Source organism: Neopsephotus bourkii, unplaced genomic scaffold (genome assembly GCF_033783945.1).
Source record: "Neopsephotus bourkii isolate Nb327-2 ecotype Australia unplaced genomic scaffold, CSIRO-AGI_Nbou_v1 NB_1292, whole genome shotgun sequence".
Lineage (NCBI taxonomy): Eukaryota > Metazoa > Chordata > Aves > Psittaciformes > Psittacidae > Neopsephotus > Neopsephotus bourkii.
Window position 1 is genome coordinate 1613636 of NW_026901776.1, and position 16758 is coordinate 1630393.

At 38.1% G+C, this 16758-nt stretch overlaps 1 protein-coding gene across 6 annotated transcripts in view; it reads left to right on the top strand.

Annotated features, from left to right (window-relative positions):
• Positions 1–16758, top strand: part of RYR2 (ryanodine receptor 2) — a 381518-nt gene that overhangs the window by 122335 nt on the left and 242425 nt on the right. For 4 of the 6 annotated variants that reach the window (XM_061365725.1, XM_061365727.1, XM_061365728.1 and 1 more), the window contains exons 4-5: positions 6625–6645; positions 16093–16107. The exons of 1 other annotated variant lie outside the window; for it this stretch is intronic. In XM_061365725.1, the coding sequence (XP_061221709.1) occupies positions 6625–6645; positions 16093–16107 (36 nt within the window). The remainder of the gene's footprint in view (positions 1–6624; positions 6646–16092; positions 16108–16758) is intronic. One more of the 6 variants, XM_061365726.1, reaches the window with a different exon arrangement.

Consider the following 16758-nt stretch of genomic DNA (forward strand, 5'->3'; position numbering starts at 1 on the left):
CAATAAAATCTCATAACTTCTGCTTGTCACGGTTCATCAATGAAGTACAAAAATTCCCTTGTTATATGCTAAGACATTTAGGAAAGCATTTCTGTTTTTTTTTTTTCTTTTGCTGTTTGTTTGTTCTTTTTCTTTCTTTCTCCCCAGTAGCACAGATTCTCTTGTTCCAAATATCTTTTAACACAGGCTACTCTTTGAAACTTTTTGTGGAATAGAGAGTGTTTAGGAGCTTTCCTTGTAGCTTGAAATACCAATCTGAGGATTTGAAGTCTACAAATATAGCTGGTGGTTTCAGAACAATCCATCAGGAGGCATTTTATAAATTCTTTATCTCATGCTTGTCCTTCATGTATTTAAAGCAGTCAGTAATTTTTGGTTCATAGCTGACTCCTTTCTATAGTTTGACTGCATTTCATGAAGGGAATTTTAAGTGTTTTTGTGTCTTAATTCTGGGCAAATTTTTCTTTATTTTTCTCTTGGCATATTGGATCAGTTCAGACTGTGGGTGAGATTAGACTAATCAAGAAGTCAGATATCGAGAGCCAAGTATGAAGGAACCCCTACTGTAGTTGGGATTTGGAAAGAGCTTTCTGAAAATGAGATCAGAAAGGTGATGATTAAAGGGAGGGTTACAAATGCATAACACGCAGTCAGTTATGAGAGGAAAGGCTTAGGTAAAAATCCCATTTGTTTTGCAGGTTGGTATAACCAATATCTGTTGCCTGTATACATAGTTCAGCAGTTTTTTTACATAATTATTGATATGCATTGATTTAATTGTCTTTCTAACATGAACCTGACACTGATTTTCGCACTGATTTCAGAGTAGAGCAATAAAAGACAGGTACGTATTTCTTTAGCATTGGAACTTTTTTCTTCAAAGATCGTTTCTTAATTTCTTTTGATAGCTTTTATTTCCTTCATTTATGCTGTTATTTTTGATATGCTGCATATTTCTCCAAATCCATGGGATCAATAGTTTTTATATGTTATATTCTCATTCCTCTTACTGACAGAAGATCTTAATTTTGGAGCAGACCTGATTGACCAGTATACAATTACTGACAGTAAAATCTAACTTTTCTTTACTCCTGTAATAATATTAGGTCCAGAATGTCCTTGTTTTCCTCTAAATGTCTTCCCCTCTAAAAGTCTTCCCCTGCCACTAGCCTCAGTCAAGTTACATTAGAAAAGCATTTAAATACAGACAGAAATAATTTCTGGAGATCATGAGAAAATAGTCATAAACCAAATATCTCTGTTACCTTTTATTTAAAAGTCAGTCATATCATGGTAGAGCATTGTAATTAAGGATAGGAGTTTTTCAGATTTGTGAGCTCATAAATCCATGTCAGACCTTATTAAGAGAATGAAAGCATTGATTGCACACGTTGTGTGTACATTCTAAGCTACACTGTTTCTGTAATATGAAAAATTTAATTTCATAACATCTACTCCAGTATTTGACAACTTAATTTTTCAGGAAAATGCTGTCTGCGGATACCCATCAGTTCCAGCTAAATTGCATCATGAGCTTATTAACTCCCATCTAATCATCCAGTCATGGCTGATTAATCACTTCTCCTGGTGCCTTGTTTTAATAAAATCTGTTTTCCATGCCACTGACCAGCAATCTGCTGTCTAATTTTATGTGTGGAGTAGTCTTTGCCAAAGGGAGCAAAATACCGCCTTCTCTGATCCAGAGGGCCTTGTGTGAAGGAATCATCACACGGAAGTGTCTTTCATGTCTAGTTCTGCTTCTCTGTTTAAGGGATGGGGAAGACACGTGTTTCCTCACAGAGCTAAAAAGCTTTGCCATGCTGTGGGGAAGTAATGGAGGCATTTTTGGGATGGGAACACAACTCTAGCTGGTGGATTTTTGAATGTTTGAATCATCTGACTCCAGCTGTGGAACTCTGAATTCATTAATTACTTGGTATCAGTAAGCAGCAAGATAACATGGAGAGCTGGCAGCTTTATCATTTTCTCAGCATGGAATGAGAACGAAAAGTAATATTATACCCCATGCAAAGAGAAATTGGTAACACTCCATCTTTGTTTTAATGAGTGGTCTGTATATTAATGAATAAGACAAGCTATGAAGGTACTTCCTCAAAAAAAAAATAAAAGGCAGTTAAAGGCACTCTTGACAATTTAAGCTCTCTGATTTACACTACAGTAGCTTAGTTGTATGTGTGACAGCTAACAGCAGTTGTTGTGAGTATGGCAGGCTACGAGAACCCCCACTTGAGGAAGAGTCTCAGAAACAAATCATAGGTCTCATAATGAACTAGAGCTCTTTTAATTTCCTAGCACTGGCCAGAAAGTTTTTTCTTTTGAGAAGTTATAGATGTAGTAAGGAAAGAAGTACTTTTTTTAATGAAAGTACTTTTTTAATGAACCTTTTGAGCAAAAAGTCCAAACAATAGCTTCTTATTTCTATAGTTTAAGTGTTTTCATTACTTTGAGTTGTTTACAGGTGTCAGGCATACCTCACTGAAGAAACAAAATACTGCAGTAATAATTTTCTCATTAATTCTTTGCATAAATTTTCATCAGCAGAATATCATGGAGAGAGTGAGAGAGCTATTATATACAGCAACATTAGTTTGTACTTATTGCAAGGTCTGACCTTCCAAATTTTGAGTTTGCACAACCTAAATGCTTCTTACAGCAAAGAAAGTGAGGAAAAGAAAAGGAAGGAGAGAGAAAAGAGATTAAGAAGTGGAGCTCAAAGCGTTTCATGCAGTGTGGGCCTTTGCATCATGCAGACAGACTTACCAGCTACTGGCTTTATGAAAAGATGAGGTAGTTTAGAAGATAATTCTACTTAAAATCATGACTATTCGCAGCCATTTTTGAGATGCCACACTCCTACCAGGAAATATGATAGGGAGAAGGGTGGAGAGCCCCCGGGAGAAGAAGGAAGGACAAAACTTGAAAAACTTTTGCAGATAAAACAAATACTGTCATTTTTTTCCTCAGTGCACCTTATTTAGCATCAGAAGTGATTGTTTAGCAGGCCATTTCAAGTAAGGCACAAAAAAACATAAGACTTGTCTTTGATCAGCTACACTTTGATCAAATGCAAGTACTGGAAAAAATCAGAAGCAGTATTTTTGCATTCTGATTATCCTCAGGAAGAGGCAAGGACAGGAATAAAATCATTATCTATTTCAAATCACAGAATTGTGCTAAGCGAATATTTCTAGCCTAGCACATGGGCTCTTCTTTTGTGTGCACCATATTTGGAATGAGGATGGATGAGGACATATGACGTAAAAACAAACATTTTTATCACCCCAGACATGTTTGCTATTTCGGATGCGTATGAAAGCCCTTTTTCTAGCCTTACCATGAACGTTGGATCTCTAATGTGCTAAAAGTTGTCTTTCTAGGATGTTGGTCAATTAAAAATGACTTTAGGGGAAGAGCAAATAATTTATTTCTTCTCAGTTAAGTGTCCTTATGTAGGTCGCATACAGAGAAGGAGCTAAACCAAATAGACATGAAAGCACAGCTCTGGAACCATTCTGAAATAAAAGCCTGCTACAGAAAATAACTCTGGGGTGGAAGAGAAGACATATCATCAGTTAACTTGCTCAATATAAAGTTCAGGATATCAGGGTGTCTATGAAGATAATCAAGTGTTGTAATGGAAACAAAAACACAGTTAATTTTGGAACCCAGTTCTAGTTGTTCTCTTCTTGCTTATCTGTCTATTTGAGAGCTTCAGACAGAGGTTTAGCTGTGTGTTCTCAACTGAGAAATGGGAAAAAGAATCTTATTTTTATAGTAAGGTTTTCCTGCTTCAGTTCAGAAAAATGAGTATAAGAGCAGAGGAAAATAAAACATCCACTATCTGGAATGCAGTGCATCATTGAGATTTTGTGTCACAGTCCCATCTGTGGATCATGGCAATATATCTGTTGCAGCTTTCATAAATAGTTGTAGAGAATGTGGCTAACCGTAGTCACTTAAGATTCTCCTATACTGTGTGGTATAAAGTTCCTTAGTGTTTCTGTACACTGCTGAAGCAGAGGAAAGAGAATATAAATCAGAAGCCAGAGTTAGGAATGGCAGGCTGTTTTGCACAGCTTAAAGTAGCTTAATTTCCAACCTTGTGCACTTGTAATTAGTGATGCACTGATAATTAATGTTGCTGTGTTAGTGACTGTTCTGTGAGCTTGCTTTATGTCTAGATTTGAAAAGCAAGTTTGTGAATGACTCCTCATAATGGTGAAAAGGTCCCTCTCTGCTTCTCTTTATTTGGTTCATGACTCCTTATGACAAGAGAAAATAAGGGTAACCAGACTACATTCCTTCTCTTTATCTGGCTTTTATGTCTGGTTAATGTACTGCTGGGTATCTGCAGCACTCAGAAAAAAAGTTGGAAAACCAGCCCTCCAGTTTGGATTAAATGCATTTAAAATGAAAGCTTGGCTGTAAAGATTGGAGCTTTTATGTACCTCTGAAGAGAAGTCACCAAATGCAGATCACTCTGAAGTTTCTGGATTAGCACTGCAGTAACTTATTAAATCATGGCTGTGTGTTCTTCATGGGGGACTTCTAAGGAAAGTATTAAGACTCTGTAGTATAGTATTCTCAAGAAGAGCAATTACTTTGTAATTTTAAATGCCGTCTTTGATCTTTTGCTTCGATCTTAGGGTAGAATTTTGCATCCTTGTGGGTTTTTTTTTTTTTTCTCCTTACAGCACTGTGTTCCTTAGACATACAGATGTATGGATGCCATACGATTTTAGTATCCATGAAGCACTACTCTCTGATTTGAAGTGTTGTATTTTCTACTCATTAAATTACTTGTGGTAATGGCTACTTGCTAGCAATAGACAAGGAAATGATTATTTTAGCTTTCTGTAAAACGATTAATTAATGTAGTATAAGTAGCCCACAGTCGCTGTGTAAATTCTAGAGACATTGTATCCTTCATCCTCTTGGTAACTGGTGTTCTCATGACAGGGTAATAATTTCCTGTATTCAGAACTGTCATATGGCAGTGAATCCATTAAATTTTAGTATCTAATGTTTGTCAGAATCATGTTCTTCTCTTCTGGGATTGTCTTCCAAGTACCAGATATGTGTGGAAGGATTATTTCTCAGCAGCATACTGCATTTGAGGTATATATGTTTTAAGATGGACTCTGCTTTCTCTATGGGAGGAAATATTGAAAAGGTAGATAGTTTTTGGATCAAGACAAAAAACAGTATATACACATACCTAAACATAAAAATGAAAGATTTTATTATGGTGTGCGCTGTACCATGCTTTCAGAAGATCTCTTTGGATGCATTATGAATGCATCTTTCCTGTGCGACCGTCATCTAGATGTCAGACTGTAAGGTCTGAGAGGTGCACATGCATAGTTCAAGTGGTTGTCCTGAGAGACCACTGAATAAAGGTGCCTTTTGCATGTGCCAGTTTCTCTGAGTGCAGTCCAGATCTCAGAAGAGAGGTAGGAACTGTCAAATTAACAAATGCTTATACATTTATCATGTTAATTAGATAACAGGTCGGATGGTGTTTTCTAATCTTTCTGTACTATCAGGACTGAAAAACTACTGAAAAAAATAAAACTATTTTAATTGAAATGTATACTAGAAAAGTGAGAAAATTTACTTTGTATAAAACTGTTTTCATAGATGAGGACTAAATACATTTCCTTTCATTACATAATTAAGCTACTACTGGTTTTGAAAATTGCTCATGATTTGCATTAAGCTATCATTAATTATTACTAAACTTTTATGTGGCATCTACTAACAAAAGGTCAGTGTTTACCTGCAGTAAAACCACAGAAGGCTTGATGTGCTGCAATTTTTTTCTGTGCTAAATCCAGAGGCAAATCTACTTCACATATACTGCTGGTGGTGCCCACTAAGTTTTTAATAGATAGTGCCATACTAACCTTTCTAGTAGCTAAAATGTGTTCTAGTAGATATTCTCAATCATTTCTAAGACTGTAAGATGGTCCACAGGCTTTTAAGAGTAATTTGAAATCTGTTTACTTAATGAACCTTGAAACAGTTTTGTTAATACAAAATCTTAAGCTTTCAGAGTGATTCTTTCATTCCCCATAGAAAAAAATAATGACATTTTGATGTGTTGTTCTCTGTATGCAAGAGACTCTCTGATGCTGTAGGTTGTAGGGTCAGGGTTTGACAGGTGCGCCCTAATTTTACATTTCCATACTTACAGCATTCATTAAAATGGCAAGCCACTAAACCTTTTCCAGTGAATAACATTCACTTAGGACAGAGCTTTATTCAAGACAAAATGGAGATATGTAGGAAACTTTTTGTATTTTTGGCTGGTTGGTACTGAATACAGTGTGGAATAAATTTAACATGGGTCTTTACTTTGCTGCCTGTTACCTGATATTTAGATGGACATTTTGGACTTCGAATTTGAAGTGCTTCCCATAAAGGCAGAAGTGAGGTATTGGTATTTTAAAGAGGAGATACCAGGAGAATAGCTTCTACGCATACATTTTCTTTCATTCTAGATACATTTCTGAAAATGTGAAACGTTAACTTCAGAATAGACTTTGATATGCTGTATTTAAGGAAAGAGATTTACTGATTTCTTGCTTTTTCTTTCTACAGCTAGTTGATGTGGAAAAATGGGTATGTGATTCTGTCTTTTATTCACCTGATCCCAAACGTTTCATGTTGCCACTGAGTCTTAACCTGTCTGCTGTTTTGATATCCTCTGTGTTCATGACCCTTCAACTTGCATGGCTCAAAAAAAAGAAAGAGGCGAATACATGGTCATGTAGGATCTGATCATTCCTGAATTGTCGTACCAAATTCCATGCTGCCACAGTGACTTTTCTCTTTTTTAATTTAATCATAGAATTGTGTAATGTGAACGTGTAATTATTGCCTGTCAGTTTTGAGCCTTGCTGTCTAATGTTACAACTCCATTCTGTAACCCACCTGTCTTTTCCAGTATAGACACTGTAATCCTGAAATGCATGACAGTAAGATAATTAATACTGATAAATAATGTGTGATGCTGTATATAGCTACAAATAATATATATATGAAATATTTAATAATGGAGAACAGCTGCTACAGAATAAAAAATTCATTCATAGATCTTAGCAAACAAAGTCAAAGCACCTTTTTCTGCTGAATGTGTTGTTAAGGCTTTTCCTAATGTGTCTGTGTATACCATGCATATTTGTTTGGTCATCTGATAGAACTCCTCTATATGGGACATATTTAGTATGTTTTTCTCTGGTGTAATTTCTAACATCTACGTATGTATGAGTTAGTTGTCATAAAGTGTTTGTAGAATTGTTTGTTTACATTTAAAGTGTTAGAAGCCTCTCTAAAAGCTTGGACCGTAATAGGCCTCCTTGTTTTTTTTTGATACTTAATTTGATCTGCATGTGACCAGAAACAACCTAGGATGTCCTTTGGTATATGCCAATAGTGTAGGTAGAGCGCTGGTCTTGCTTCATTTCAGCCAGACATTATAGAATTTTATTCTGTGATTATTACACGTTTATGGTAGTGACTGAAGTTACAGCTCACTTGAGACTCCTGTAGGTAAGTACATTATTTAAATGATGGCTTAGGCTTTTCAACACCCTTTTTACTGCTGTATTCCCAACTATCTATGTCATGTGACATAAACATATATACATATACATATACACTTATAATATTTATCAAACAATAACTGTAGTTAAGTATTAATGTTAGCTAATTGTATCAGGATGACAGCATTTTCTATATTCTGGGAATCAGGTGTTTGTGACAAGCAGCAAGTTTTGATATGGTTTGATTTGGAATGTTCTTAAGCTATGCTGTTGGTCAGGTTATCTTCTTATTTGTCTACATTTAATTACAAGTGAGAGGACTTAGTTCTAAATGTTTACATTCTGTGTTTTTATTCCTATGATGAATTCTACTATAAAGAGAAAAGCAGCAATGAAGTTCAGTAGTATAGAGGCACCTAGCCTCATATGTCAGAATGCATGAAAAATTGTAAGCCATGGTTTGGTTTTGAGTGAAGTATTAAAAGAGTATGCTCATGGAAAATACAGTATTAACTGCATAAATACAAGTCAGATGTGCCTTTTCTTGTTGTTGTTATTTTAATTCAGAATTTGGTAACATAATCTTACACTTTGGAAAGACTGCTTCACAGAAATGTGTCCTTAAAGCGTTTTAAGAAGAGATGGTTCCCATGACAGCAGAGCTAAATGTTTCAGTCTGAGTTAGACTGGCTAAGGACTTTTCTTAATAGACCAGCTCTGTAATCTAGACAAGCTCCTATGTGATGGGGATGGAGTGGGTACTGGTTTTATTTCAAATATGAAATTACGCTATCTCAAATGAGCCCCAGTTTGCCCTGTAAAGCCATTTTCCACTGTTGAACACACAAGATGAATGCAAGTGTGTTCAGTTATGTCTGTGTCTGTGGGCACCTTGGAGCACAAGCCCAGAGCCTTAGAAAGGCTTCATGTAAAAATTAATGACTAAATTAGTAACTGAACCTTGCTGCAAGCAGTTTTATGCTGTTCAAAGGATAAGCTAAAATCATCCACTTCCGAGCTGTTCCAGCCTGTAAACTGTGCTAATTTTTGAGTGTACTCCAGTTCTGCTATACTTCTGGTGGTTTTGTTCCAAAATCTTTATTTTAAGGCGTATGCTTACGGTTGAAGCTAGGTAAGAAGTAAACAGGCTTAAGAGAGTCCTTGAATCTTCGGCTTTTTGCTTTTGTCTCTCAGCAGCTGTGACTGTGAGGGCTTGTAGGTCTCCTTCAGTGCAGAATTAAACAGATTAAAGATATCTTGTCAAATGTAAAAACTAATGGAAGTAAGGCTTACTTTTTACATCTCAACCCCCATTTCATATATGAAAATGTCTTTTATGCATTTAAATAACCTACCAAGAGGGAGAAAACCTCAACGTTTAATCAGAGGGGTTTACTGAATTTCAAAATTTCAACTGAAAGTTTAGAAGATGCTGAAAAGATATTTTTTTTTTTTTTTAACAGGGAAAGTAACAGCAATAAAATAAGCTGAAATGGAATAATAGTGAAAGGAATTCCTCTCATTCTGCTTGTCATTTTTTCTCTTTTACTGTACTTATTAAATAATTTTCGAGTATCTGCTGCTGTGATTTAGTAACTACAGGTGTTTGCAGATTTGAGATTTCAAAGTGGGTGTTGTATACTTTTAAGGGTTCGATTTTTAAGAACTTTTGTTTTCTTAAGATCGCCTGAGTGTTTGTTTTGACTTTCAGAACAACTGTTTAGCAGTAATACGATTCAGCGTAAGGAGTAGCAATTTTTTAAGGCATCTACGGTTTTGAAAACCTGGCCCGTTTTCCATATTTGCCTACATATAGATGGTGAATTATTTTGAAAATTTGGTATTAAGAGCCATCAAGAATAATTGTTGTTAAGACAGTTTACTCTGAAGAGCTTTTACCTGGAGGGAAACCAAGTGTTGGTTCTTAAATTTAGGATGCAGGAGGCAAGGATTTTCATCCTTACACTGGCTAGTGGCAAAGCTAAGCCAACTATAACATTATGGGATTTTCTGCAACTTTTAAATACACAGAGGAACCTCTTCTAATGAAGATAATGGTAAATCTTTTCCTCTTCCCCTGAAATAATTATTGTGTTAGCTCAGTTTTATGCCCCTAGTAAAATGGATTTTCAGTTTCTCTGGAGAAAATAAACTTGCAGAGTAGACACTTTTCAAAAGAATTGCTTTCATTACAGAGATTTGCGAGTTGAGAAGAAGTGAGTAAATTCGGACTTTGAGGATAGTGTGGGCTGGTTAAATATAATGAGAAAAGGTGAATTTTTGCAAAAGGAAACAAGCTAGAGTTGAGGAGTTTTGAATGAGCCACAAAACAAAACTTCATCAAGACAAATGGTTGCAGTATTATGTTTTCAGTGCCATCAAACTAATTGCACATGCTTTATAACCAGTGTGATTTTATGTAATTAGATGAGTTATCTAAGGCGTTGATTTGTTGATAATTGAGATCATGATAAATTAGGTGTTTGAAGAATCTGGTGACACACTACCCAAAAGCTGTCCAAGGAGCCAAATAATATAATAGCCCCAAATAGCTGTAAATGTTTACATTGGCAGTGGTTTATTGGTTTAGTGGGAAGTGCCCCTGCCCATGGCAAGATCACTTGATGATCTTAAGGTCCTTTCCAACCCTAACTATTCTATGATTCTGTGATTCTATGACAGCACATCCTTAGTGCCCTGAGACAGAGCTTCAATAGGTTTTAAATTTTATTTATTTATTTATTTTTAGAGAGAACAGCAGAGTGAGGGGTAGAATGATGGCTGTCATGTGCCTCAAATTGAATAATTTGAAAACTTGCAAGAATTTTTACTTTCTCCGTTTTAATCCCCTAAATTGTGTTCCAGACCATACATGGTCTGACTGCTGAGTTTAGTTACTCTACAGCAATGACATTCATGTGACACTTAGGACTTGTCCCTAAATGATCGGGTAATATGCAGCTGAAAATGGAATAGGAGCTTTGAGTATAACTAAAATAACATCTCATCACAATTTGGTCTCTTCTTTTACTTTTAGCTGTGTTACTGTTGAAGATTTGTTGTACTTTGTAGCTTTATCTGTCTGTCTTTTTATCACCTTTACATTTTGGTGTTAATGTTTGGCAAACAATACTTTTCAAGAGCAATGGATTTGTCATGGTATAACCCAGCAGGAAGTTAAGACCGCACAGCTGCTTGCTCAATCCCTCCCCCTACACAGTGGGATGGGAATTAGTTTATGGATAGAAATTAAGAGTCTTGGTTGTTGCAGCATTGCCACCAGTGCATGGTTGTGGTAGTGATTGGCAGATGTTGTTTTTTGACCTTTACCAACCCCACAGCAGAAGGGTGCTTTGAGAGGCTAGTCAAGGTAGACAGCTGCTTAATTTCCTGCATCTCCAAGGCAGCTAAACCAAAAGCCCACTGGTGTGGTACCCTTTTGGATCCTTGAAATACCTTCTCCTGAGGTAGGCTGTGCCAACGATACACAGAACCTGTGGGACAGTCACAATGGGTGCTTTTGCCACTCCTTCACAGTAAGGCTGATTTCAGCCTCCAGTATGGTCAGCTGTTGGGATCCTCCTGTCACTCCAGAAATACAAATAGGTTCTGCCCCCTGATGGCATGAGGATACAATACATAAGTGTACTACAGCCTTATCTGCCAGTAGACCTGATGTTCCATGCTATCTGATCCACACAGTCCAGTAAACCCAGCTGTCCCTTTCCTTCTACCTGGCTGGAGGCCGGGCCCCTCTAGTCCAGGTCATAGTATTTGCTACTGACTTCTTGTAAATATGAATCAGAATTCCTTTTATCAAGATCAGGAGTAAGATAGAATCGTAGAATCATAGAATAGTTAGGGTTGGAAAGGACCTTAAGATCAAGTTCCAAACCCCCTGCCATGGACAGGGACAGCCCGCTCTAGACCATATCACCCAAGGCCTCGTCCAACCTGGCCTTGAACACTGCCAGGGATGGAGCATTCACAACCTCCCTGGGCAACCTATTCCAGTGCCTCATCACCCTAACAGGAAAGAATTTCCTCCTTATATCCAATCTAAACTTCCCCTGTTTAAGTTTTAACCCATTACCCCTTGTCCTACCACTACAGTCCCTAATGAGGAGTCCATCCCCAGCATCCCTGTATGCCCCCTTCAGATACTGGAAGGCTGCTATGAGGTCAGCCCTTTCACTCTGTCTGGGGAACTGCCCACTGGAGACAGGAACAGCAGTTTTCCTGGAAGAATCCCCCTTTTTTGATTGTTTTTCCTTGCAACTCACATACCCATGCTTCTAGTGTTGAGATAGATTTTCCATCACACTTCCTCATGTCCTCTCTGTCTGTGATCTTACAGATAAAACGACAGGGTAGCCTGTAGTGTGTACCCACTATATTGTCTGTCTTGAGCAGAGGAACACTTACTTTTAATAGCTGAGATTATGGTCTGTAGAGGTGGGGAGTAGGATCTGTCCTCTTTGAGTTGCTCGGCCAATTTTTCTCCAGTCAGGACAAGGGATGAAGAGAGACTTTATATTGCCTGAGTTGGTAAGCCAGTTTGTCCATTTGTCCCTCCTTGTCCTTCTGTGTCATTACTGCCAGTGAGTCAGCATACAACAATGGTGCAGTCCATACAAACTTATGTTACATTGGTTGCATGCTCCTGGCTTCATCTGGATCTTTGAATAACTGCTTCTTGTCCAGATCATCTTAAATCACCTCCAGCATAGCTAATTCCCTCAGTTACTAGATACCTTTCTTCATGGTGGTCCACTTGCCTGAATGACATACATCTTCCTTGAAGGGATGCCTTTCGTTCACATCTGACAGGAGTCACCTTCAAAGGCTGAGGACTCATGCCCCTTTCCCAACCACTTTATCAGTGCCCTCTTCCATCTGTTTGGCTTCCCTTGCCTGTAGGCTGCTGGCCCTGTTATCCCAAAATCAGAGCAGCCAGGTGACAATGTGCTGGCCTGGAGGATGGCTGTAACCTTTTGCATATTTCTCAGCTCACTCACAGGGATAGGGATTGGGTGGTTCCTGCCTCATTTATGAGTTCCTCCTCTTCTCCAGTCAGTGCCCATCTCACCTCCTCTGGTTCTTGTGATGACCCTGCTTCAGAGTAGTCTGCCTTGTCCACTTCTTTTGCTTCTGCTGTCTCTTAGAAGCAGCTCCTTCATCCCTTACTAAATAAGCTGTATTCCAGTATTTCTTCTTATGAAGAAGGGGCAACTGATACTGGCACGGGTTGATTCTTTGGGTGAGCTGCAGTGCCTGTTGCCAGGATTGGTGTAACCTCAGTGCCTGTCATTTTGTCGTCTGATCCAGAGACCTTCTCTGCCCCTTGAGGGTACGGACTAGTGCTGAACAGGGCTCTGTAGGCATGGGCCAGGCCCCAGCACATTGCAGTGATTTGTCTTTCTCTCTGGAATTGCCAGGGTGACAGCATACTTTTTCCAAATATTTTACCAATTTTTTAGGATTCTGCACTTATTCAGGGGTGAAATTCCAAAATTTTGGAAGTGACCACTGCCCTAGGCACTTGCCAGTGCTGTCGCACACCTTGCCATATAACTATCCAGCTTTAGGGAATATCTTAAGGTGATATTCTTAAATAGTTGTTTAAGCCTAAAGAAGACCTGAAACACGTTGAGAAGACAACAATAGGAATGTGTTGATTTCAACATCTCAAGGATATTCAGAATTCTAAAGGGCTATTGTAATTAGCCTGGAGGAGAAAGGGAGGATGGAGAAACTTATCTCCCCCCCATATATAGCTGGCTGAAAAGTTAAAAGATGTAATTATTAATAGTTTCCCATAGATGGCTCCTGAAGTATGGAGATGACAACAATACTGAGTATCGTTACCCATCTGGTTCCTGAGCAGCAGCTCCTGGCCAGCTTTCTCCCTAGTTTATATGCTGAGCATGACACCATGTGATATGGGATATCCCTTTGGCTGGTTTGGGTCAGCTGTCCTGGCAGTGTCTCCTCCAAGCTCCTTGTGTACCCTTAGCACACTCACTGATGAGGTGAGGTAAGAAGCTGGAAAGGCCATGGCTCTGTGACAACATTGCTCGGCAACAACTAAAACTTCAATGTGTTAACTGTATTCTCATTAACTTATTCTCATCCTAATCCCAAACATAGCACTGTACCTGCTACTAGGAAGAAAATTAACGCTATCCCTGCGGAAACCAGGACAGCGTGCTAGAATGGCATTAAGAAATTTCAAGTTACGGGTCTGTTCTAGCTGTTTAATTTTCAAAAGCATATTCTGAATTGCTAATTTCAGTCCAGAAACTCAAGTGTGCAGCTGTCCTGAGCAAGTGTGAAGGAGCAGAAAGTTCCTCCCTGTGTGGAAGATGAGTTGGAGAAATTTCTAGCATGACAGCCTATTGCCTACCCAGAGTGCATAATTTCTATTGTCTTGCTTCAGGGTGATTTTATTTATTTATTTATTTTTATTTTTTAAGTTCTTTTCTAAATCTGAGAGTTAATGTTATTCAGAGTAAGCATTCTCCTTTAGCTAAGAAGAGTTTTGGTCTAAAAACCTTGGAGAAGGCTCTTGTAGAAGGGTGTGACATGGAACCTTCTGCCCTGTCCAATTACTGGTGGTTGGGCAGCTGAGGCTGTCACAGTTCGTGACATGTACCTTCTCATGCTCGCCCTGGAGCGTCACAGAGGTGTTCTCTTCATGTTTGTGGACATAACACGCATTTAAGTGTTTGCCATGAAGACAAAGCATTTTTTACAAATGTTAAGTCTCATATTTCTTTCTCTGGTGGTTTGAAGCAGTAGGGGGATAATGTTTTCGGACGTTCCTCACCCAGTGCTGTCTTTCAGGTTTTCTAGCTTGAGGGGGACTGACTGTTCATGGCACTTCAGGTCTCTAGGAATAACATGTAACCCATCTTCAAAATTATTAAGGAATCAGAGTAACTCTAAAGAACATGATATGGCAGAACCAAACAAACAATGATTGTTTCTCTCTCGTTTGTTACAGTTCAATTAATATGTCAACTGAAGAGAATGAACTGTTAATTCTAGTCTTCCAGCAAGTCCATCAGAAGAAGCTGGTGTATCATTTTAGTAATCAAGGGAAGAGATAAACCATTCACTTTAATCTGAAGCTAGTTAAGAGATTACAATGAAACAGTTAAATAGTCAGGAAGAGAACCAGAAGGTTTCACACAAGTTGTGAAATTGTTCAATGTACTTGTAGTATGGAAAAATCAGTGGGGTTGCGTATTCACAGATGAATGACAGCTTAAAAAGACTGAGGTATTTGATTATTTTTAAATTAGAATTAATCATATAATTAACTTACTTATATGTTAATGACTTTATGCCCCATCACACAGTAGGCAGCTCAGTGAAGACTTCTGTTTGATTTCTGGAGCCAACTAGTAAAAGAAAAACAAAATATTGGGTTGGCAGAAAATGGGGGTAATAATAATGCCAAAATGATCACACTGTATTCTAAATATTTGTTTTATGGAGATCGTGGGCAGGGGACATGTTCTTTAGTTTTATACAATTTATTTCCAAATGTCTAACTACCAAACAGACCTAGAAAACTTTTAAGGAGAGAAGTGTTTGAACATTAGGAGATCATAAGATTATACTTCTTTTCTTTTTTTTTTTTTTCTTTTTTTCCCCTAGAACATCTTGTACATCTCTGAGAACAGATACTTCTGTTCTAAAAGCATGTATGAAATGAAAGCACCCAGTCTTACTTGGAAGCTCTCCCATTAAACTCTCTTTTAATGTGGGATAGAGCTAAACTTCAGTCCTATGCTGCGAACTTTGTGATGCTAAAGCATGAAGTAATGAGGTCAAAAGAGGAAAAGGTGGCCACGGAACTCTTACAAGGAAAAAACAATTCACTGCTTGTAACATAATGTACAACTCTCCTTATATTCTTGAGTAACCTTCATGAAAACCTACAAATTTCCATAGTCTCCTGATATCAGTCATGTGGCACTGAATTGTTTTTTAATCACTGCATGAAGTATTACTGACTTTTTAATCTTCTTAATTTATTGTGCATTTGCATAACATATGTTACTACAACAGCGGTATTGCTCTCCCGCACTGCGTTTTGAATGCAGGACCTTACAACTCATATAGTACTTAGAAGGCAGGCTGTCCAAGATGATCAGGCATGGCTCCTGTTTTACCTGTACTATGTTTTATCTTTAAGCAATAAGTATTTAATGCACTATATTATTTAAAGGGGGGGAAAAAAACCCAACAAAAACAACCAACAGAAAAAACAAACCCCAAATGCAAAAACTATTGCATAAAAAAAGATGAAGCCTTGTTCTGAGCAGCTGTTTTGCTTTCCAGCACAAACTAATAATTATGCTAATTGCAATGATAAATGTTCCTTTTAAATGTGGTTTGTAGTTCTGTGTATCCCACTCACTTTTTAAAGGAAAACAAATCCCATTTTTAAGCACCTGAAAGCAAATACTCATTTCACATTTTCTCTTTTTTTCCCCTTCTCATGGCTCTACAGAAATTTATGATGAAGGTAAGCAAGTTAAACATTTGGTATTATACTTTCTGTGAATTCCTGCAGTTTAACTTAGTGCATTCATAGCCCTGTGGTGAAGGACTTGGGGGTGTTGGTTGATGAGAAACTTAGCATGAGCTGGCAGTGTGCGCTCACAGCCCAGAAAGCCAACCGTATCCTGGGCTACATCAAAAGGAGCGTGACCAGCAGGTCAAAGGAGGTGATCCTGCCCCTTTTCTCTGCTTTCGTGACACCTCACCTGGAGTATTGTGTACAGTTCTGGTGTCCTCAACATAAAAAGGACATGGAACTGTTGGAACAAGTCCAGAGGAGGGCCGCAAGGATGATCAGGGGACTGGAGCACCTCCCATATGAAGATAGGCTGAGAAAGTTGTGTCTGTTCAGCCTGGAGAAGAGAAGGCTGCGTGGAGACCTCATAGCAGCCTTCCAGTATCTGAAGGGGGGCTATAGAGATACTGGGGATGGACTCTTCATTAGGGACTGTAGTGACAGGACAAGGGGTAATGAGTTAAAACTTAAACAGGGGAAGTTAACATTGGTATCAAACTTGCCTTCACTAAAATAGCACTTAGTGAATTCTGTAAAAATTTGGATTTAGAAATCACGATTCTGAGCTCTTCACTAGACTGTCTAGAAACCATTGGACTC